Source organism: Trachypithecus francoisi, unplaced genomic scaffold (assembly GCF_009764315.1).
Source record: "Trachypithecus francoisi isolate TF-2019V2 unplaced genomic scaffold, Tfra_2.0 Lachesis_group3, whole genome shotgun sequence".
Classification (NCBI taxonomy): Eukaryota; Metazoa; Chordata; class Mammalia; order Primates; family Cercopithecidae; genus Trachypithecus; species Trachypithecus francoisi.
Genome location: NW_022681468.1, coordinates 146,537,687 through 146,561,625, shown reverse-complemented (window position 1 = coordinate 146,561,625; position 23,939 = coordinate 146,537,687). Strand labels below are relative to the sequence as shown.

Genomic DNA, 23,939 nt, shown 5'->3' with positions numbered 1-23,939 from the left:
AGCTACTCAGGAGGCTGAGGCAGAAGAATTGCTTGAACCCAGGAGGCAGAGGTTGCAGTGAACCGAGATCATGCCACTGCACTCCAACCTAGGCAAGAGAGCAAGACTCCGTCTTAAAAAAAAAAAAAAAAAAAAAAAATTCTGGGCTGGGCACAGTGGCTCACACTTGTAATCCCAGTCCTTAGGGAGGCCAAGGCAAGACGATTGCTTGAGGCCAGGAGTTTGGGACCAACCTGTGCAACACACAAAGACCCTGTCTCTACAAAAAATTTTTACAAACTAGTCCAGTGTGATAGCATGCATCCATAGTCCTAGCTACTCCAGAGGCTGAGGTGCAAGGATCATTTGAGCGCAGGAGTTTGAGGTTACAGTGAGCTACAATCATGCCACCGTATGCCAGCCTTGCTGACAGAGCAAGACTCTGTCTCTAAATATATATATATATTCTGACAACATAATCATACTGGAATCATCACCCAGTAGAATGGCTGGAAGACTGTTAACCAAGGAAAGAGGAGGATAATTAACAGACACCTATAGCCAATCTTTCAGTGACATTGTCAGCCTTTGGCAATGAGCCTGCAAAATACTCATCCAGCACACATAAGCAATTGTAGTACTACCATAATCTACATTTGCACTGTAATTAATAAAACCCAATTTTAGCAGGGCCTGAGATCACAAGGCTGAGTTTCTGCCCCTACCATCTAATCTAATCAGTGTGTGATCCTTCCCTATACCATTCAGATCTATTGTCTAGTCTCTTTGTCAGACTTGATGAAAGCAGAATCTTTGGTTAACTACTGCTGACCTTTATACTGAGACCCTGTGCTAGTTAGAGGCCTCATCTCTACAGTTGCTATGGAAACTGTCTCTTTCTCCCCACAACCTATTCTGGCTCTCTGCCTCCACATGGTACTCTTTTTCTGATTGCAGAAGAGGAGGCCTGTACATCTCTCCAAGCTCTTTTCCAGATTCAGATCCACAAATAGTGGGGTGGGGTGGGGCAGAGGTACAGCGGAACACTGTCTCATGTGTCATAGTCATGAGACTAGAGGGTGAGGCATCCCCACCATCTGACATTCTGCCAGTACTCTTATTTTCCCCTTTCTGCGGCAAAAGGATTTTCAGGGCCATGTCCAAATTGGTTGCAGAGTGGACTGGCTGTTTTCCTGTAACACATGCTCCCAGGATTGCTGTAAAGTTTTTGTTTTGTTTTGTTTTGAGACAGAGCCTCACTCTGTCACCCAGGCTGGAGTGCAGTGGTGCATCTTGGCTTACTGCAACCTCCGCCTCCGGGGCTCAAGTGATTCTCCTGCCTCAGCCTCCCAAGTAGCTGGGATTACAGGCGTCCAACACCACGCCCAGCTTATTTTTGTATTTTTAATAGAGGCGGGGTTTCCCCATGTTGGCCAGGCTGGTCTTGAACTCCTGACCTCGAGTGAACCGCCCACTTTGGCCTCCCAAAGTGCTGGGATTACAGGCGTGGGCCACTGAGCCCGGCCACTGTGAAGTATTTAACATGCAGACACTGCCCAATCAAAATGTGGCTCACAGGCAGCCTTGCTGAATCTGGTACTGTGCTCCTTTCTTCCCTGTACTATCTCCAAAGCGAAGGCAAACGGGACCAAAAAAAAAAAACAAGTGCTGCTGGAGCTCTAGGGTGAAATATAGGCGGTCCCATACATACATGCACAGAATGATTCGGTATCCTGGGTAAAAGAAGACTGGCATGTGGAGGAGGTAGAGGTACACTGAGGAACGGGGGAGGCTAGACTAACAGCACATTTTTACAAAGATGTTCCAGTCAGTCATAAAACAGTGCAAGGCCTCCTCAGTCCTTTCCCAACCTCTCTGGTTTTGATCTTAGAACTGTCAACCTCTTCTTTGGGGCAAACATTGCCCCTTCTGTTTTAAGAACTCCCGGGAGCGGGGAGGGGGGGAAGTAATACAACAGTCTCCTGAAGGAGACCCGTCTCACTGTCACATCACTTGAAGATGGAAAGGTCTTTCCTAGGTTTTACTCAAATCCCCCTTGCTGCAGTCTGAGCTCATCGCACTCGAGTCCTGCACTCAGCAGAGATGGAGACTAGCCAGCCAACTGCTATCTTCAGAATAACAACTCACCAGGGACTCAAGGCCGGAAGGTCATTCTGTCCCCTCCAAAACTGCGCAGCCTCCCAGAGCACTCCCAGGGCCTGGGGCAAGGACAGGGAAGCCGAGGATGGAGACCTCGGGCAGGACCCAGCCAGGAAGTGACAAAAAACAGAAACGCCAAACAACGGTAATACAGACACACAGACACAGATGGAGGCAACGATACAAACTCTAAGACAGAGAGGGACAAGATGGCTCCCCTCAGTTCGGGCGAGGCTGCGGAATTGCCAGACAATACTTATCAGGGACACATCTTAACTAGAAGCTTCTTCCGGCGCCGAGGCAACCGCCTCGCCCCTCCAGTGGGTCCCCCAGAGACCCCCACCCCCGTTCAAGTCCAAGTGGAAGCTCCTGGGGGTACTGGGGAGGACGTGGTGGGAGGGAGGAGGCGGCCACCACCCTCGTGCCTGGCGAGACCGCAGAGCAGGAGCTTCCATCTCCGGCCCTGGCCCGCCCCTGCGGCGCCTGTGCCCCGCCCCCTGACAGGCAGCAGCCAATGAACGGCACCTGCCGCCAGCCTTTAAGAACAGCGCGCACTCTCCCTGCAGCGGACTCTGCCGGCCTAACACTCCGCCGGTGTTTCCATGGAGACCGAGGCCGGGCCTGCGTGGCCTCACGGCGTTGCCATGGAGACGACTCCGGGGCTGGGGCTCCGAAGTCCCGGAGCATCGCTGGCTCAGAACCCCGCGGAGCCGCTGTTCGAGGCCGGAGCCGCGGTGGCGACTGCACGCTGGGACCTGCAGAAGCACTCTTTGCTAATTGTGATCGGCGATATCGGTACAGAGAGTCAGCTGAGGGCCGTGCGGGCCCACCTTGAACAAGGTGAGCCACTGTTCTGGCTGTGCTTCAGGCATCTCCACCCTGTGCTTCTCCGCCTTCTGCATTCAACTCCCAATGCATACGTCTGCATCTCCATCCCTAGTGTGCACTTCCTAAGATCTGCGCCCTTGTCACCTGCATCTTCCATGCCATGTGTCCGTATGCTCTCGCTCTACTAACATCTCGCTTGCCCATCCTTCCCGCACACTCCGTGGTGTTCCGCGCTCTCCCTGAGGCAGCGGAGCTCTGTGCAGCCCCTGGGGCCCCACTGGTCACACCTTCCTCCGCAGTGTTTTGGACCAGGCGTCCTGAAAGTCCTCACCATCCCCTGGAGAATCCATGTCCCTATCTTGCTGTATCTTCTTTATGGTCCCTGAGCCAGCGCGGGGAGCTTTCTGAACGCCCCGTACAAATTTCAAATCTCTGAATGCCAGCAGCCAACAACGAAGTGACCTTCGTGGCTACCAGCTCCTAAGTCCTCACCTCCCTCCCCAGTGCTGTGCCTGTGGCTGTGGTGCAGTGCTGCGGAGCCACCTGCGGGTGGAAGCAAGCTGTGGAGGGCTGGAGACAAGGAAGGGAGCATAGAAGGTGAACCTAGAATCCTGCTTAGCTGTAAATGTGGGGAAGGTAGCCCTCAGCATCTGGGAATAGGCCCTTAGGTGTCACTTCCACCACAACTGGGGAACCTTACAAGAAAATTCCTACCTATAAACTCATTAATGACTGAGTTTAGTCTAAACTGTCCTTCTCCCTCTGGCTCAGGTAAGGCCTAGAAAAGGTGTAAACTGGGAGAAAGATACCACTACTAGCCACCTTTCTTTGAGACATCACTGAGGCTGATCATGGCAACTGTCCATATACCCTCCGTCTCCTTACCTGTTCTATGAACTTGAAAGTGTCCCTGCAGTCTCACCACCCCACAACCCGCAACCTTATCCAGAACCCTCTTTGTTTTTCTCCCACAGGGATTCTCTCCTGGAACGTTGACCTGTCATCCTTTGACTTGAACCAACAATTGAGACTCTTCATTACCCGGCATCTAGCTCACTTCTCCTCAGAGGTCAAAGGTTAGGACTAATGTTTTATTTCAGTCCTTTGGGTAAGAGCTGGTCACAGAAGAGCAGTGGTCCAGTCTCCCTGGGAGACTGCGGGATGTTTGGGTGGAGGAGAAGGGAGGAACTTTATAGAGGAGGAAAGTCATGGAATTCCATAGCTGTCCCCACATACCAAATATACTTTGCAGACATGGTTTGATAGTGGAAGGAGCCTGGAGAACATAACTTCTCCCTGAGAAGAGGATTGTTTGTGGATAGCTGTTGACATGCACTAAAGAAACGAGGGATTCCTCTTAGTGATCAATCATCTCTCATGCAAAAATTCACTCTCTTCATTTGTGTTCCCCTTTCTGCATACCCCAGTCTCCCTGCTTCCCTTTACAGACACCCCAGAATCCCCCATTCATCTTCCTAGACCCTTGCTTAGCATTTTTCTTTAGGCTGCACAGGTTTCAGGGTTTCTGGTTCCTGCTTTGGCTTAGCCAACAGATCTCCAGGGCACAACGGAATCCTGGTACTTACATGATGATGGGCACCATCAAATCCAGAGTGGAAGAAGGGGCTCCTGAATTTACTGCTACAAGATCAAGTTGTACTCTGAGATTTGGCCCAAATCAAAGTTCACATAATGCAGTTTCCCATTCTGCTGGGTGGGAAGACTGGGTGGGTTAGAGATTTGAGAAAATAAGATTTTAGGAACTACCATTCCATGACAGATATCTGTGAGGTGACTAAGGAAAGCTCTACATGCTATTTTTTTTTTTTTTTTTTTTTTTGAGACTTGAGTCTCGCTCTGTTGCCCAGGCTGGAGTGCAGTAGCGAGATCCTGGCTCACTGCAAGCTCTGCCTCCCGGGTTCAGGCCATTCTCCTGCCTCAGCCTCCCGAGCAGCTGGGACTACAGGCGCCCACCACGACGCCCGGCTAATTTTTTTTTTGCATTTTTAGTAGAGATGGGGTTTCACTGTGTTAGCCAGGAAGGTCTCGATCTCCTGACCTCGTGATCCGCCCACCTCGGCCTCCCAAAGTGCTGAGATTACAGACGTGAGCCACCGCGCCCGGCCTTCTACATGCTATTATAAAAGAGCTAAGGCCGGGCACAGTGACTCACGCCTGTAATCCCAATGCTTTGGGAGGCCAAGGCAGGGGGATCACCTGAGGTCGGGAGTTCGAGGCCAGCCTGACCAATGGAGAAACCCCGTCTCTACTAAAAAATACAAAATTAGCTGGGCATGGTGGTACATCCCTGTAATCCCAGCTACTCGGAAGGCTGAGGCAGGAGAATTGCTTGAATCTGGGAGGCGGAGGTTGCAGTGAACCAAGATCATGCCATTGCACTCCAGCCTGGGCAACAAGAGAAAAACTCCATCTCAGAAAAAAAAAAAAAAAAAGAGCTAGGTATCTTGTTATGCTATTGGAAAATGTTGACACACCAATCCATGCAGCTTAATGAAATATACAATCCATCCAGGTCAACAGTCACTGCAACTGAATGATTGAATTCATATCTTATACAGATAATTCTCAATTACCCAGTATAGTAGTCACCTTTCCTTAATTACCTCTCCTCCTTTTCCACTGCTCCTAACTGCCAAATCTTTGATCATTTCCTGATCACTGATGCTTATAGATGCTACTAGGAAGTTGGAGAAAATAAGGCTAATATGACTAAAGCTCCATTAGCCTAGGAATATATACAGCAATTTTATATTAATATATGTGAGGCTGACATCTTCCTGATGTGACTGGCTTCCTGTAAAGAAGGCTATTCACTCTTTTGAGAATGCTTCTGTTTAGAATTACTCATGTCATGGCTTCCTCCATTATCGCTGATGATGAAAATCGGCAGTTTTACCACTTAGTACTCCTAGGAGCTTTAGTGCAAGGCCAGATACAAGGATGACAGAGGATGAAATTAATGACTGAACAGAAGTTTGGGGATTATCTGCTGATGTTAATAATTCACACTGTATTCTCTAACCTTGTCCTTTTGGCTACAGAGACTTGAGAGTAAGCTGCTTTCTGGAATAATGTAAGAAATGAAAATAATTTAAACCAAAGTACTTAGCCATTCTTCAGATTAAGATGCAGGGCTACTTGGGAAGACACTTACAGGGAAATACATAGTTATTCTCAGGCACTTCTTAGAAACAAACACTGATATATAAACACCTACTAGGCCCTTTCCATCAAAGAGTTTGGCTATGGTGTCCTCAAGGGGCTTAGGGCCATGTACTCTAGATCAGAGCTTACTTTGGCATACTGAATATTTTTAGGTTTGGACATTTTTATCATGGTCTGTCTATGTCACAGGAGAATAGTAGAGAATTTCCTGGAAAAACCCATACAGCTCAAGACAGCCACAGCCCCACCCCTGCTGGCTCCTCTTTCAGCTGTCCCCACAAACAACAGTCAGCCCAGAGCAGCTGCAGACACTGCCCCTCCCTTCAGCCTTCTGTTAGTAAGGACGCAAAGGGGACCAGGCAGCTGGGATGAGCTCAAGGGGATATGCTAGTGCGTTATGGCTTGACTACCCCACGGGCTGGGCCACCATTCCTATCACCTATCCTCAAGCCCTGGGCCAAAATGCTGAGAAAGCAGACAAAAATGTACCCTACAGTGACAAGGAGAGTGCAATTATTCCTAGGCACTGCACCCTCCACATTGACATAACCACACACAGAAAAGAAGGGACCCTCTGATAAAGAGTCAGTGGCCCAGCTCCTTCTAGTGGTCAAGTCTGGTAAAAGTTTTCAAAGTGATTTTTGCACCAGGTAGTCTCTCCAGTGGTGACTTTCTAACCCCTACAAAAAATCTGGATCTTCCGAACATTCTAATACAAATTCAGAAACAATTAGGACAGTGGAAAACTGAGTTTCAATAACTCTCTGATTCTTTTACTATTGGATACCTATAGGAAATAGAAGGGGGTTCATAATTCATAACTAATATTCTAAGACTAAAAAACACAGGGCCGGGCATGGTGGCTTATGCCTGTATCCCAGCACTTTGGGAGGCTGAGGCGGGTGGATCACTTGAGGTTAGGAATTTGAGACCAGCCTGGACAACATGGTGAAATGCTCTTTCTACTAAAAATACAAAAATTAGCCAAGGGTGGTAGCGTATACCTGTAATCCCAGCTACTCGGGGGGCTGAGGCAGGAGAATTTTTTGAACCCAGGAGACAGAGGTTGCAGTGAGCCGAGATCGTGACATTGCACTCCAGCCTGGGCGACGAGCTAGACTCCGTCTGAATAAATAAATAAATAAAAATACAGGCTGAGGGACCAATCTGGAGGCCTTGGTCTGACTCTCCATTTCCACTGATGGACTTAGGAAGTGATAGCTCTATTACTTCTACCAATGCAAAAGTTATCCTGAATTAATACAGCAGCTCATTAACCCCTAGAACCGGGGTCTGCATTGCTCTCTGAAATGGGAAAGCAAGGACATGAATAGTACTTCAAGTCTCATACTGCTGGCATCTTTAGTTCTAGGTTTACCTGGGAGCTAAGAATTCTCCAGAGTTGATCTGGTCTGAGATCCTGATTTATGATTTCCTTGATCACCTAGATGACCTCTCAGAAATCTTCCACAAAAGGGAGAAAGACTTCCAGTGGCATTTGTACATTGCAGATTTGGAAGTCTAGGAATGAAGAAGCTTTTTTTTTTTCATCTTTTATACAATTCAAACCTCACAGCATTATTGGAGGATGGTACTAATATTATACTCATTTCATAGTTTATGAAGCAGGCTCTGAGAGAGGTGAAGTCACTTGTTTAGCAGCATGATTAGTAAAATGGTGGATCAGGCCTCAAATCCGGGGTTTCGTATCTTAGTTTGTATCTCAGCTCAAGCCTCTCTTTCTTCTTTGGCATCTCACCATTTCATTGCAGCAGAGCCTAGGAATACAGCAGGTGGAGAGTTGGTTGTGGTGGGTAGCTGTTCAGAGGGTGAAGGCTGAAGGAAAACTCCACTGTGAGTTGGCACCATGCCCAGGGTGTGGCCCTTGGGGGTGGCAGCTGAGAATATGGGTGGGCTCTGTATTGGTCTGGGAAATGTTATTTTGTTCGTAAACTAAATGTCTACTCAAGTTTCCCTCCTAACACACTCCAGAAAGCCCTAGAAAGCAGAGAGGAGATAGAAGGCTTGAGGTGGGAGGAAATAAGAACGATGAAGTTGCAGAAGAGGGATATTTCCCTTTTGTGATGCTCGGAACTCAGCCTGTTCCCTGTGTATCTCTGCAGATGGCTGCCCAAATGGGGTTGTTGCCATTGTTGCAGATTTGCATCCCCGGATCTGAGCAAGGATTGCTCCTCTTTTGTCCCCTCAACCCCCAAGAGTACTAGTGACTCAGCTCCTCCTCTCCTGTGGCTGCAATTAAGGGGGATGCTGAGAGCACAGACTATTTTGGCTTCTCTGACCTTCAAAAGTAGCTCTTGGCAGCCTGGGGCAAGGGTGAGGCTAGTGTTGGGGTGTGAGTGGGCGGCTGTGATTGTGAGGAAGGCCTTAGGAGCTGGCCAGGACTGGGGAGGGTGGATGGGAAGAGGGCAGGGAAGGACTATGTAAGAGCATGGCATCCTCAGGTTGGAAGGAAGTGCCATTGCTCTCCAGATCCTTCCTTTGAGTCCTAGAGCACTTTACTAAATCTGAGACGGAGGTAGAGACTAAGGGAAACAGGATCAACATTAGAAGTATCAAAATAATATAATACAGAGATGGCAAAGAGACAAGGAGAGAGCAGGAACGCAACTACCCTACAAAATCATTATAGGGTTTTTTGTTTTTTGTTTTTTTAATCTAAAGAGTACTTCTGTTACATTTAATAATTGGCCTACAACCTTGCTTGGGCCGGAGGCCCTGGTGATCTGTTGTGGTGCTTGTTAACTCCTTCACTCTAAGGCAGAAAGCTCCCTGTCCCTTCAGGGACTTGTCTCTTCATACCCAATGACTCAAGAATCCCAAGAATCAGTGCCTGTGTGGTTACTGTGTTATGCTGCATTCCCACAGAACTTCTTGTAGCTCTCAGGGTCCCTGTGCCCCACCCCAGCAGGCTAGGGACCATGTGTCCTCTCCAGAATTTCAAACTACCCGCTAACCCTAAAATAAGACTTATTTCTGCCCTCCTTGGTTTCTGTAGGGCTGAGGTTCAGAAGAAGGCAGCACATCTCCCCATCCCCAACCTTTCTCTCAAGCAGTTCCCCACCCCTACCCCATGCTTTTGGGCCCATAGCCTTTGTCTCCTGCTCCTCCAGGGACTGAAGGTCACTCCCTGGGTCCATCTGAGGAAGGGAGGCAGCAGATGGTTTCTAAGAGAAGGGGGAGAGCCCACACAGCTCATGCCTCCTATAGCCTTGCTCTGTGCCCTAGCATGGGGCTTTGGTCTTTTGGCTGATGCTAAACGAGTATTTCCTAACCAAGCAGGGTTTGGAGAGAAAGGTCCTGTGGGCCATAGGACATTGTAGAGGCTCTTTGAGCTGTTAAACAATCCCTCAGCCCCACAGAGCCAAGCAAAAGCACTAGAGCACAGATGTCGTGAAGGCAAAGAAACAGTTAAGTCTCCAGTGCCTCGTCACCGACCAGCCCCTCTTCCCCGCCCTGGCGCCGCCCTCCTCATCAAGCACCCCCCCACTCCCACCCCAAGTGCTGCAGACTCTTCCCTGAAGCTGCCGGCTGAGGCCGGAGCTGCCGCCTCCATGAGAGGCTTCCTCCTCCACCCCAGGGTAAGAACCGAACCAAAGGGCTTGGCATCTGGGGATACACTGTGATAGGGAGGTGGGATGGGGGTCATGGAAAGGGTGCTGGTTGGTACCTAATCTGATGCGTCTGGAACTAGCCCAGTGGCAGAAGGCAGGCTGGAGAAATAGAGAGAGAAGGTGAACATTACTGGCTGTGGGCCCAGCCTGGACCCAGAACCAGAGGCCACCAGGGGCTGTGACAGTCCACCTCTCCAGCTGGGCGGGGGTGGGAGACATCAGCCTGGGACAGCAACAGTGGATGGTGCCACTGGCTCTGCCTGGCAGCCCAGGGTGCTGGAGGAATTTGGGGGCTATGTTTCTGGTCAGAGGCAGAAGAATCTGAGAGAAAGGGAGATGTTATGGGAATGTGCCTAATGGGAGGGCCCCTGGGTGTCAGCTGCTGGATTGCTCAGCTGCTCCTGTACTGGGGGTGAGCAGGGCAGTGAGTTTTTGCCAAGTAAGGGAAGGTGGGGGACACTATGGAAAAGAAAGGAGGAAAGGGTCACTAAGACCTGGCTTGCGCCTCCGCACAGATCAACCGGTTTGCACTGGGCTCCCTCTACCCTATTCCCGGTGGCTAGCTTTAGACTGGGACTCTAAACCCCTCCATTCTGGCCCTGCTGAGGCCACTCTGGAGACGGAGAACTCCCTCCCCAGTGGCTGCCTTGCATTTCCCGTCGTGTCAACCTCACAGGTTCCCAGTCTCAGCCCTACCCCCACCCCATCTCTGCTTTTCTTCCCAAGATGGGGGCTCTTGAACAGAGAAGCCAGTTTCTTCTCTCTCTCTGCATCCCCCCATCCCCACCCCCCATGCAGAAGCAGCCAAGAAAATGACTTGTCATGCTGGGGTGGGGGGTGGGGGCGGAGCTGGAGCCAGAGCTCAGCGCGCACACTCACACACTGCGGCAAACTGCAGCTGCCCAAACCGGCCCCCCTCCCCTTCTGCCTCACTGCGGAGACACCTGCCCTCCTGCCTGCTCAGCCTCCGCACCACTGCCCACCCCCCACTCCAGCACTAGCCTAGCACTGTGTGCCCCTGCCTCACAAGATGGTCCTCTCCAAAGAAAAAGGAAAAAACGAGTCAGTTCCCTTCAGTGAGAGAGCCAGGAGAGCAGAAGAAACGGCTGTCTCCCAGGCCTGAAAAACAGAGGCACAGAAAGGATATAAACCATGTAATTTCAAGTCAGAACCACTCCCAGGGATAGGGTGAGGAATAGGACCTTATGTCAGGACAGGAATTGGGATCATAGAAGTCTTGTGGTGATAAATGGGGACCGTGAGGAATGGTTGGGGGTGGGGAGTGGTAGATAGAAAGCAAATCAGTGTGTGCTATAGATATTTGTCTTTCTGACCCTCCTACCTCAAATCTGTGACCTTATTTGTGTGGAGAGAGCTCTTGCCCTTCTAAATCTGAACTACTTAAGGCTGGCAGCTTCCCGAACCTTGATATCCCTCACTTGCCCCAAGCCCTGCCCTTGCCTACATCTGAGGTGGCTCTTGTCCTCTGAATTTATCTCAAATGTTCCCTCAATTCTCAAGTGTATAGAAGGGAACTCTTGAATTCCCCTTTGGCCCAACCCACCCTGTATGGGGTTTGGTCTTCCGACACCATCCATCGTTCATTTCCCCCACAGCTGCATCTGCAGCCCTGTGCTGCCAGATCTGCCTGATCCTGGCACCATGGCTCTTCCTCTTAACAAAGGCCCTGGCCCCAGGCTTCTCTTGTCCAAGCCCCAGAAAGAAGAGACAGCTGGGTCACAGAAGAGGGTCTAAGGGACAAATTATGAACCCTCCCACTAGTATCCCCCAGACAGCCCACTGCCATCTGTTGGATGCTCTGTTAGGTTAATGCCACTATGTACTGCAATTGGACAGGAGGTTGGGAGAGGAAGGGCAGGTGCAGGGAATGGCAGCATTCTTCTTCAGCATCTTCTGTCTGATTTGCCACTTTCTTTCTTTGCTGAATTGCTTGGTGTTTCATGTGAGGCTGGAGAAGGGAAACAGGGGATTTGGGGATGCCTTATCTACTCCATGGCCTGGGGAACACCCTGAATCTCTCCTTCCTTATTAATATGTTTCTTGTTCAAGAACCTTTCACTCCCCATGTCCGTGGTAGAGGCCCCTAGGAAAGGGGCAAAGATGAGAGAAGAAACTGTTCACCAGGAATAGGTTGTGGGGTAGTGAATCTGGCCTCTCTGAAACTTGGGACATGAAGATGAGGTAGAAGAGGGTGCTATGAAAACTTTTGAGTGGGAACAATATGATTGTATGCATGTGTATTAGTGCAGGCTTGGCCTCTGAGGAACCAGAGGACAGAACAGGAAGTTATAGTCCTATGTCCATTCTTTGAATCATAAAACCCCAAAAGTTTACATAGCACAGGCTTCTCTGGGTCTTCTGGAACAGGAATTCTGGACTTGGATGGCAAGAAGGGTAGGGAGTCTATAGATACCACACAGAAGCTCCTATTTCCTTATTTCTAGACACTCCGCTGGCAGGAAACCCCAGGGCAGAGGCAAGCCAGGAAGGAGAAGGGGAAGTGAGGATCATCATCCCAGAGGCCCTCTTCTCCAGCTGAGCCCCCCATCCCCAGGCAGCACCAGGAGCTTAGTGCTCGAGAAGGACAAAAGCTTCTTGTCAACAGGGCAGTCTGAGACCATAGTTCCAGGCAGAGGGGTGGGGGCACAGGCAGCAGAGGGTGTGGTAGATGAAGGGAAGGAGAGGACAGCCAGTGTGGGAGAGGGGAGGTGGAAGCCCTCTAAGGGAAGGGCTGGAGGAGCCAGTTCCTAGACCTTACTCAGCAGTATCCAAGGTGACAGAGCCTAAGGATACCCAAGTTTCTCTTTCCTCTAAGCCCCATTTCCTGATAGCACATTCTTTCCTCTCCTGCACCACAATTTCTATACCTATTCTCAATATAAATTCCTACATCTCTCCCTCAGGCCAGAGGACCCTTTGCCACCAGAGTGAGATCCTAGAGACCATCATCCTGGTAAATCCCAGTGCAGACAGCATCAGCTCTGAGGTAAGGCCAGGGCCTGTGCCTTGCCAAGCAGGCCTCATGCAAGTGCTATACCCACCCTTGCCAGTGCTACCACTATTAGGCCAAGAATTCCTCTCTCTGCCATCTACGCTGACTTATTGTCCCCAGCCCACTCTGGAGGTGTTGTGAGGGACACCAGTTGGGAGCATGTTCTTGAGGTACTGAGGAGCCATTCATTGCCTTCCCCTGGATTTCCTAGATCTGTGACCACTCCCCTTCTTCCATTCCAGGTTCACCATCTTCTTAGCAGCTCATCAGCTCATAAACTACTAATCTTGAGTGGGCAAAGTGTAGAGCCCGGGGGAGACCTCGTCCTACAGAGTGGCACCTACTCCTATGAAAACTTTGCCCAGGTCCTTCACAACCCCGAGGTAAGTTCCATGCCAGAGTGTCCAGGAGAAAGGGCAGCACTAGAGCTGTGGGAGGGATCTAAGGGAAAGTCTCATGTTGCTTGACCATGGGGGTTCCTGGCAGAAAGGTAAGAGTTCACCTTGGAGAGAGGTGAAGATTAGGGTACTGAATCTGAGTCAGACCAAAACAACTCTAGTGACCTGATCAGGTTTCTATCTCCTGTTCTTCTAGATCTCCCAATTGCTCAGCAATAGAGACCCTGGGATCCAGGCCTTCCTCACCGTGTCGTGCTTAGGGGAAGGTGATTGGAGCCACCTGGGATTATCCAGTTCCCAAGAGACCCTGCACCTCCGGCTAAACCCTGAGCCCACGCTGCCCACCATGGATGGCGTGGCTGAGTTTTCCGAGTATGTCTCTGAGACTGTGGACGTGCCATCCCCATTTGACCTGCTAGAGCCCCCCACATCAGGGGGCTTTCTCAAGCTCTCCAAGCCTTGTTGCTACATCTTCCCAGGTGGTCGTGGGGACTCTGCCCTCTTTGCTGTCAATGGTTTCAACATCCTGGTGGATGGTGGCTCTGATCGCAAGTCCTGCTTTTGGAAGCTGGTGCGGCACCTGGACCGCATTGACTCGGTGCTACTCACACACATTGGGGCAGACAACCTGCCAGGCATCAATGGACTACTGCAGCGCAAAGTGGCAGAGCTAGAGGAGGAGCAGTCCCAGGGCTCTAGCAGTTACAGCGACTGGGTGAAGAACCTTATCTCCCCTGAGCTTGGAGTTGTCTTTTTCAACGTGCCTGAAAAGCTGCGGCTTCCTGATGCCTCCCGGAAAGCCAAGCGCAGCATTGAGGAGGCCTGCCTCACTCTGCAGCACTTAAACCGCCTGGGCATCCAGGCTGAGCCTCTGTATCGTGTGGTCAGCAACACCATTGAGCCACTGACCCTCTTCCACAAAATGGGTGTGGGCCGACTGGACATGTATGTCCTCAACCCTGTCAAGGACAGCAAGGAGATGCAGTTCCTCATGCAAAAGTGGGCAGGCAATAGTAAAGCCAAGACAGGCATCGTGCTGGCCAATGGAAAGGAGGCTGAGATCTCCGTGCCCTACCTTACCTCTATCACTGCTCTGGTGGTCTGGCTACCAGCCAACCCCACTGAGAAGATTGTGCGTGTGCTTTTTCCAGGAAACGCTCCCCAAAACAAGATCTTGGAGGGCCTGGAAAAGCTTCGGCATCTGGACTTCCTGCGTTACCCTGTGGCCACGCAGAAGGACCTGGCTTCTGGGGCTGTGCCTACCAACCTCAAGCCCAGCAAAATCAAACAGCGGGCTGATAGCAAGGAGAGCCTGAAAGCCACTACCAAGACAGCCGTGAGCAAGTTGGCCAAACGGGAGGAGGTGGTGGAAGAGGGAGCCAAGGAGGCCCGCTCAGAGCTGGCCAAGGAGTTAGCCAAAACAGAGAAGAAGGCAAAAGAGTCATCTGAGAAGCCCCCAGATAAGTCTACCAAGCCTGAGAGGGTGAGGACAGAGTCAAGTGAGGCACTGAAGGCAGAGAAGCGAAAGCTGATCAAAGACAAGGTAGGGAAAAAACACCTTAAAGAAAAGATATCAAAGCTGGAAGAAAAAAAAGATAAAGAGAAAAAAGAGATCAAAAAGGAGAGGAAAGAGCTCAAGAAGGATGAAGGAAGGAAGGAGGAGAAGAAGGATGCCAAGAAGGAGGAGAAGAGGAAAGATACCAAACCTGAGGTCAAGAAGATTTCCAAGCCAGACCTAAAGCCCTTTACTCCTGAGGTACGTAAGACCCTCTACAAAGCCAAGGCCCCTGGAAGAGTCAAAGTAGACAGGAGCCGTGCTGTCCGTGGGGAGAAGGAGCTGTCTTCCGAGCCCCGGACACCCCCAGCCCAGAAGGGGGCTGTACCACTCCCAACCATCAGTGGGCACAGGGAGCTGGTCCTGTCCTCACCAGAGGACCTCACACAGGACTTTGAGGAGATGAAGCGTGAGGAGAGGGCTTTACTGGCTGAACAAAGGGACATGGGACTAGGAGATAAGCCATTCCCTCTAGACACTGCAGAGGAGGGACCCCCAAGTACAGCTATCCAGGCAACACCACCCTCTGTTCCAGGGCTGGGACAAGAAGAACATGTGATGAAGGAGAAAGAGGTTGTTCCAGAGGTCCCTGAGGAACAAGGCAGCAAGGACAGAGGCCTAGACTCTGGGGCTGAAACAGAGGAAGAGAAAGATACCTGGGAGGAAAAGAAACAGAGGGAAGCAGAGAGACTCCCAGACAGAACAGAAGCCAGAGAAGAAAGTGAACCTGAAGTAAAGGAGGATGTGATAGAAAAGGCTGAGTTAGAAGAAATGGAGGAGGTACACCCTTCAGATGAGAGGAAGAGGACGCGACAAAAGCTGAGGGTTTTTACCAAAAACATATGCAGGAAGCCTTGAAGGTAACTCCAAGGAGCAGGGAGGCTTTTGGGGTTCGGGAATTGGGACTCCAGGGCAAGGCCCCTGAGAAGGAGACCTCGTCATTCCTAAGCAGCCTGACCACACCTGCAGGAGCCACTGAGCATGTCTCTTATATCCAGGATGAGACAATCCCTGGCTACTCAGAGACTGAGCAGACCATCTCAGATGAGGAGATCCATGATGAGCCGGAGGAGCGCCCAGCTCCACCCAGATTTCATACAAGTACATATGACCTCCCCGGGCCTGAAGGTGCTGGCCCATTCGAAGCCAGCCAACCTGCCGATAGTGCTGTTCCTGCTACCTCTGGCAAAGTCTATGGGGCGCCAGAGACTGAACTCACCTACCCCACTAACATAGTGGCTGCCCCTTTGGCTGAAGAAGAACATGTGTCCTCAGCCACTTCAATCACTGAGTGTGACAAACTTTCTTCCTTTGCCACATCAGTGGCTGAGGACCAATCTGTGGCCTCACTTACAGCTCCCCAGACAGAGGAGACAGGCAAGAGCTCCCTGCTGCTTGACACAGTCACAAGCATCCCTTCCTCCCGTACTGAAGCTACGCAGGGCTTGGACTATGTGCCATCGGCTGGTACCATCTCACCCACCTCCTCACTGGAAGAAGACAAGGGCTTCAAATCACCACCCTGTGAGGACTTCTCTGTGACTGGGGAGTCAGAGAAGAGAGGAGAGATCATAGGGAAAGGCTTGTCTGGAGAGAGAGCTGTGGAAGAGGAAGAGGAGACAGCAAATGTAGAGATGTCTGAGAAACTTTGCAGTCAATATGGAACTCCAGTGTTTAGTGCCCCTGGGCATGCCCTACATCCAGGGGAACCAGCCCTTGGAGAAGCGGAGGAGCGGTGCCTTAGCCCAGATGACAGCACAGTGAAGATGGCTTCTCCTCCACCATCTGGCCCACCCAGTGCCACCCACACACCCTTTCATCAGTCCCCAGTGGAAGAAAAGTCTGAGCCCCAAGACTTTCAGGAAGCAGACTCCTGGGGAGACACTAAGCGCACACCAGGTGTGGGCAAGGAAGATGCTGCGGAGGAGACAGTCAAGCCAGGGCCTGAAGAGGGCACACTAGAGAAGGAAGAGAAGCTTCCTCCTCCCAGGAGCCCCCAGGCCCAGGAAGCACCTGTCAGCATTGATGAGAGACTTACAGGCTGTACCATTCAACTGTTGCCAGAGCAGGATAAAGCAATAGTCTTTGAGACTATGGAGGCAGGAGAGCCCACAGGCCCAATTCTGGGAGCAGAAGCCCTTCCCGGAGGTTTGAGGACATTACCCCAAGAACCTGTCAAACCTCAGAAAGATGAGGTGCTCAGATATCCTGACAGAAGCCTCTCTCCTGACGATGCAGAATCCCTTTCTGTCCTCAGCGTGGCCTCCCCAGACACTGCCAACCAAGAGCCCACCCCCAAGTCTCCCTGTGGCCTAACAGAGCAGTACCTACACACAGACCGTTGGCCAGAGGTATCTCCAGAAGACACCCAGTCACTTTCTCTGTCAGAAGAGAGTCCCAGCAAGGAGACCTCCCTGGATGTCTCTTCTAAGCAACTCTCTCCAGAAAGCCTTGGCACCCTCCAGTTTGGGGAACTAAACCTTGGGAAGGAAGAAACGGGGCATCTGATGCAGGCCGAGGATACCTCCCACCACGCAGCTCCCATGTCTGTTCCAGAGCCCCATGCAGCCACCGTGTCACCTCCCACAGATGGGATGACTCGATACTCTGCACAGACAAACATCACAGATGAGAGCCTTGACAGGAAATCACCTGCCAGCTCATTCTCTCACTCTACACCTTCGGGAAATGGGAAGTACTTACCTGGGGCAATCACAAGCCCTGGCGAACACATTCTGACACCTGAGAGCTCCTTCTCCAAGAGTCCTGAGTTTTTGCCAAGCCCTGCCTTGGAGGACATTGCCATCGAGTGGGAAGATAAAGTTCCAGGGTTGAAAGACAGAACCTCAGAACAGAAGAAGAAGGAACCTGAGCCAAAGGATGAAGTTTTACAGCAGAAAGACAAAACTCTGGAGTACAAGGAGGTGGTAGAGCCGAAGGATACAGCCATCTATGAGAAAGATGAGGCTCTGGATATAAAGAATGAGGCTGTGAAACAGCAGGATAAGGCTTTAGAACAAAAAGGCAGAGACTTAGAACAAAAGGACATAGCCCTGGAACAGAAGGACAAGGCCCTGGAACCAAAAGACAAAGACTTAGAAGAAAAAGACAAGGCCCTGGAACAGAAGGATAAGATCCCAGAAGAGAAAGACAAAGCCTTAGAACAAAAGGACACAGCCCTGGAACAGAAGGACAAGGCTCTGGAACCAAAAGATAAAGACTTAGAACAAAAGGACTGGGTCCTGGAAAAGAAGGATAAGATCCCAGAAGAGAAAGACAAAACCTTAGATGAAAAAGTCAGAAGTGTTGAACATAAGTCTCCGGAGGACACGGTCACTGAAATGAAGGGCAGAGACCTAGAACAGACAGACAAAGCCCCTGAACAGAAACACCAGGCCCAGGAACAAAAGGATAAAATCTCAGAAAAGAAGGATCAGGCCTTAGAACAAAAATACTGGGCTTTGGGACAGAAGGATGAAGCCCTGGAACAAAACATTAAGGCTCTGGAAGAGAAGGACCAAACTCAGGAGCAGGAGAGCCTACTGCAGGAGGATAAAACCAGGAAACCAAAGATGCTAGAGGAAAAATCCCCAGAAAAGGTCAAGGCCATGGAAGAGAAGTTAGAAGCTCTTCTGGAGAAGACCAAAGCTCTGGGCCTGGAAGAGAGCCTAGTGCAGGAGGGCAAGGCCAGAAAGCAGGAAGAGAAGTACTGGAGGGGGCAGGATGTGGTCCAGGAGTGGCGAGAAACATCTCCTACCAGAGAAGAGCCGGTTGGAGAACAGAAAGAGCTTGCCCCGGCATGGGAGGACACATCTCCTGAGCAGGACAATAGGTATTGGAGAGGCAGAGAGGATGTGGCCTTGGAACAGGACACATACTGGAGGGAGCTAAGCTGTGAGCGGAAAGTCTGGTTCCCTCACGAGCTGGATGGTCAGGGGGCCCGCCCACGCTACACTGAGGAACGGGAAAGCACTTTCCTAGACGAGGGCCCAGACGATGAGCAAGAAGTGCCCCCGCGGGAACACACAACCCGGAGCCCCTGGGCCTCAGACTTCAAGGATTTCCAGGAATCCTCCCCACAGAAGGGGCTGGAGGTGGAGCGCTGGCTTGCTGAATCACCAGTTGGGTTGCCACCAGAGGAAGAGGACAAACTGACCCGCTCTCCCTTTGAGATCATCTCCCCTCCGGCTTCCCCACCTGAGATGACTGGACAAAGGGTTCCTTCAGCCCCAGGACAAGAGAGTCCTATCCCAGACCCTAAGCTCACGCCATCCATGAAAAATGAACCCACTACCCCCTCATGGCTGGCTGACATCCCACCCTGGGTGCCCAAGGACAGACCCCTCCCCCCTCCACCCCTTTCCCCAGCTCCAGGTCCCCCCACCCCTGCCCCAGAGCCCCACACTCCTGCACCCTTCTCTTGGGGCACAGCTGAGTATGACAGTGTGGTGGCTGCAGTGCAGGAGGGGGCAGCTGAGTTGGAAGGTGGGCCATACTCCCCGCTGGGGAAGGACTACCGCAAGGCAGAAGGGGAAAGGGAGAAAGAAGGTAGGGCTGAGGCTCCTGACAAAAGCTCACACAGCTCAAAGGTACCAGAGGCCAGCAAAAGCCATGCCACCACGGAGCCTGAGCAGACTGAGCCAGAGCAGAGAGAGCCCACACCCTATCCTGATGAGAGAAGCTTTCAGTATGCAGACATCTATGAGCAGATGATGCTTACTGGGCTTGGCCCTGCATGCCCCACTAGAGAGCCTCCACTTGGAGCAGCTGGGGATTGGCCCCCACGCCTCTCAACCAAGGAGGAGGCTGCCGGCCGAAACACATCTGCAGAGAAGGAGCTTTCATCTCCTGTCTCACCCAAGAGCCTCCAATCTGACACTCCAACCTTCAGCTATGCAGCCCTGGCAGGACCCACTGTACCCCCAAGGCCAGAGCCAGCGCCAAGTGTGGAGCCCAGCCTCACGCCACCTGCAGTTCCCCCCCGTGCTCCTATCCTGAGCAAAGGCCCAAGCCCCCCTCTTAATGGTAACATCCTGAGCTGCAGCCCAGATAGGAGGTCCCCATCCCCCAAGGAATCAGGCCGGAGTCATTGGGATGACAGCACTAGTGACTCAGAACTGGAGAAGGGGGCTCGGGAACAGCCAGAAAAAGAGGCCCAATCCCCAAGTCCTCCTCACCCCATTCCTATGGGGCCCCCCACATTATGGCCAGAAACTGAGGCACATATTAGCCCTCCCTTGGACTCACACCTGGGGCCTGCCCGACCCAGTCTGGACTTCCCTGCTTCAGCCTTTGGCTTCTCCTCATTGCAGCCAGCTCCCCAACAGCTACCCTCTCCAGCTGAACCCCGCTCAGCACCCTGTGGCTCCCTTGCCTTCTCTGGGGACCGAGCTCTGGCTCTGGCTCCAGGACCCCCCACCAGAACCCGGCATGATGAATACCTGGAAGTGACCAAGGCCCCCAGCCTGGATTCCTCGCTGCCCCAGCTCCCATCACCCAGCTCTCCTGGGGCCCCTCTCCTCTCCAATCTGCCACGACCTGCCTCACCAGCCCTGTCTGATGGCTCCTCCTCTGAAGCTACCACACCTGTGATTTCAAGTGTGGCTGAGCGCTTCTCTCCAGGCCTTGAGGCTGCAGAACAGGAGTCTGGAGAGCTGGACCCAGGAACGGAACCAGCTGCCCACAGCCTCTGGGACCTCACTCCTCTGAGCCCAGCACCCCCAGCTTCACTGGACTTGGCCCTAGCTCCGGCTCCAAGCCTGCCTGGAGACATGGGTGATGGCATCCTGCCGTGCCACCTGGAGTGCTCAGGGGCAGCCATGGAGAAGCCAAGCCCCTTCCAGGGTCCCTCTGATGACTGTGCAGCCAATGGCCCAACTGAAACCAGCCCTAACCCCCCAGGCCCTGCCCAGCCAAGGCTGAAAACGAAGAGGCTGCAGCTTGTCCTGCCTGGGAACGTGGGGCCTGGCCTGAAGGAGCTGAGAGGAGCTCCCGGCCTGACACATTGCTCTCCCCTGAGCAGCCACTGTGTCCTGCAGGGGGCTCCGGGGGCCCACCCAGCAGTGCCTCTCCTGAGGTCGAAGCTGGGCCCCAGGGATGTGACACTGAGCCCCGGCCCCATCGTGGGGAGCTCTCCCCATCCTTCCTGAACCCACCTCTGCCCCCATCCACAGATGATAGCGACCTCTCAACTGAGGAAGCTCGACTAGTAGGAAGAGGGGGGCGGCGTCGGGCAGGAGGGCCAGGGACCACTGGGGGCCCATGCCCTGTGACTGATGAGACACCCCCCACATCAGCCAGTGACTCAGGCTCCTCACAGTCAGATTCTGATGTCCCGCCAGAAACTGAGGAGTGCCCATCCATCACAGCCGAGGCAGCCCTCGACTCAGATGAAGACGGGGACTTCCTGCCTGTGGACAAAGCTGGGGGTGTCAGTGGTACTCACCACCCCAGGCCTGGCCACGACCCACCCCCTCTCCCACAGCCAGACCCCCGCCCATCCCCTCCCCGCCCTGATGTGTGCATGGCTGACCCCGAGGGGCTCAGCTCAGAGTCTGGGAGAGTAGAGAGGCTACGGGAGAAGGAGAAGGTTCAGGGGCGAGTAGGGCGCAGGGCCCCAGGCAAGGCCAAGCCAGCGTCCCCTGCACGGCGTCTGGATCTTCGGGGAAAACGCTCACCCACCCCTGGTAAAGGGCCTGCAGATCGAGCATCCCGGGCCCCACCCCGACCACGCAGCACTACAAGCCAGGTCACCCCAGCAGAGGAAAAGGATGGACACAGCCCCATGTCCAAAGGCCTAGTCAATGGACTCAAGGCAGGACCGAGTACGTATATCATGAAACGTGGCAGAGAGTGGGTTAGGGCTGGGTGTGGGCTGGTCAGACTCCAGGAATGGGAAAGAGGGGAAGGTTGCCAAAAGGGTTCCACTTTTCCTCTACAATGAATCCTGGCTTGTCTCTACAGTGGCCTTGAGTTCCAAGGGCGGCTCTGGTGCCCCTGTATATGTGGATCTCGCCTACATCCCGAATCATTGCAGTGGCAAGACTGCGGACCTTGACTTCTTCCGTCGAGTGCGTGCATCCTACTATGTGGTCAGTGGGAATGACCCTGCCAATGGAGAGCCAAGCCGGGCTGTGCTGGATGCCCTGCTGGAGGGCAAGGCCCAGTGGGGGGAGAATCTTCAGGTGAGTAGCAAAGGACACCAAGGAAGTAGTCTGGTCAAAGCTCACTCAGAGGCAACAGTGGAACACAGTCCCTAGTTATTAAAGGATAGGCCTTTTCTAAGGGCAGCAGGGCTGCTTCTGAGACCATCAGGTGCCCCTTCCCCCTCACCTTCTAAGGGCAGCAAGGCTGCTTCTGAGACCATCAGGTGCCCCTTCCCCCTTACCTACCTTCCCTTCATGTTCTCACATCAGGCACGTCTTATCTCCCTCCTAGGTGACTCTGATCCCTACTCATGACACGGAGGTGACTCGTGAGTGGTACCAACAAACTCATGAGCAGCAGCAGCAACTGAATGTCTTGGTCCTGGCTAGCAGCAGCACCGTGGTCATGCAGGATGAGTCCTTCCCTGCCTGCAAGATTGAGTTCTGAAAGAGCTGCCCTCCCTTCCCCAAGGATCCACTCCCCCAGCTCCTTTAGAGAATGGCTACTGCTGAGTCCTTTGGGGTTGAGGGAGATGGGAGCTAGGGGGAGGGGAGGGAGATATCTTGTTGTGGGGACTTGGGCTGGGCTAAGTGGGAGGGGTTGTCCCTCCCCGTCATCCATTCCTGAGAGGGGTCTCAAACCAAAGTTAACAGGGGGAGGATGGGGAGGGGAAAAATTAGAATAAGATAGCATCTGATGCCTGAGAACCCTCTCCTAGCACTGTCAAATGCTGGGATTGAATGGGGACTGAGGATGGGTCTCAGAGAGCAACCTCCTCCCTCGTAGAGGGAGATTATATCCCCAACTCCAGGGACCTCTTTATCTCAATCTATTTATTTGGCATCCCGGGAAGGATTTCCAATAGTAATTTATGTGACCTGGGGGCAGGATACTGTCAGTGAGGTGCCCAGAGCTGCATCCTTTTCTCCATTTCCCATCCCCCATCTCCTCACCCACCAGTGTCTGAATTCTAGCAGGGGCCTGGGGGTATCCCACTGCTACACTGTTCTACTGCTTCCCTCAGTATCTGAATGTCTCAATTTAAAACTTGAAGCTCTTTAGACCAACAAACTGGTGAAAGGAGAAAGGAGCTTTTATCCCCCAGCCCCTGCTTTATACCATTCACATCCCAGGGCTGTGTCCGGACAGCACAAAAGGGCAAGGAGAGCCCAAGCCCCAATGCCAGAATTCTTCCAAACTCCCTGACTCTTTGAAGTTTTTACTCACCCCATTTCAATTATCCTGATCCCTTCTCATCCCCTGCTTGGCTTCTGTGCATGTGGTCATCTGCTGTGGCCTGGTGTGTAATGGGTTAAAAATAAGCCACTGCCTGACATCCCAACATTTGACACCCCAGCAATGTGTGACTCCCGCAACATTCCACTATGACATCCTGCAGCTGAAATGGGAACACTGGCTGCCTCTCCAAACCTGCTCTTGGACAGAGGATCTGAGAGGTGGAGGCCAGGCCAGAGGACTTAGGGAAAATGAGAGGGAGGAAGGAAAAAGGGAGAAGCAGCTGAGCCATAGCTTAACTACAGAGTGAAATGAAAATGGGCTGAAAATACCACCCCAGGAGAGGACCTCACCCCAAGCAAGCCAGTGAGCAGCCCTGCCAGACTACTGCCAGACTGAGAAACCCAGAAGCTGGTAGTCATGTGGGCTTACCTTCTCTGGCAAACGACTGGGAAACCAAAATGAGCCCACCTTGTGTTCTTCCTAGCTCCACCCTCCCCGTGCTGCTGTGCTCTGCTCCTCCCCACACTTCCCTGCTATAGTTCCCAGCTGCTGTAACGGAGCCACCTCCAACTCTAACAATAAACCCAGTTCATTGGAGATGATGTAGTGCCGCTTAGGCTTTTTCTGACTCCATACATGCTTAGTTACTGGGCCCCGGTTTCCACCTCTCTGCTTCAACCAGTCTTGAATTTATCTTGAAAGACTCCAATGCTTTTGATTACTGGAAACACTTGTGCCTAAGTATGGAGAATAGGAGCCTAGGGTGGGTACATACGTCTGGTTTGGGGGAAGGGAAGAGGGGC

The 23,939-nt window shown here is 52.3% G+C and overlaps 1 protein-coding gene across 1 annotated transcript; it reads left to right on the top strand.

Moving 5' to 3' along the window:
* The first annotated feature begins 2,720 nt into the window (after window positions 1-2,720).
* MAP1A (microtubule associated protein 1A) lies at window positions 2,721-23,742 on the top strand. Its single transcript, XM_033190347.1, is given in 9 exon segments — window positions 2,721-2,979; window positions 3,942-4,043; window positions 12,710-12,792; window positions 13,041-13,181; window positions 13,393-15,544; window positions 15,547-20,655; window positions 20,658-21,575; window positions 21,715-21,935; window positions 22,189-23,742. Coding segments are annotated over 9 exon segments (9,120 nt in total). The 5' UTR covers window positions 2,721-2,741; the 3' UTR covers window positions 22,345-23,742.
* Window positions 23,743-23,939: the final 197 nt, after the last annotated feature.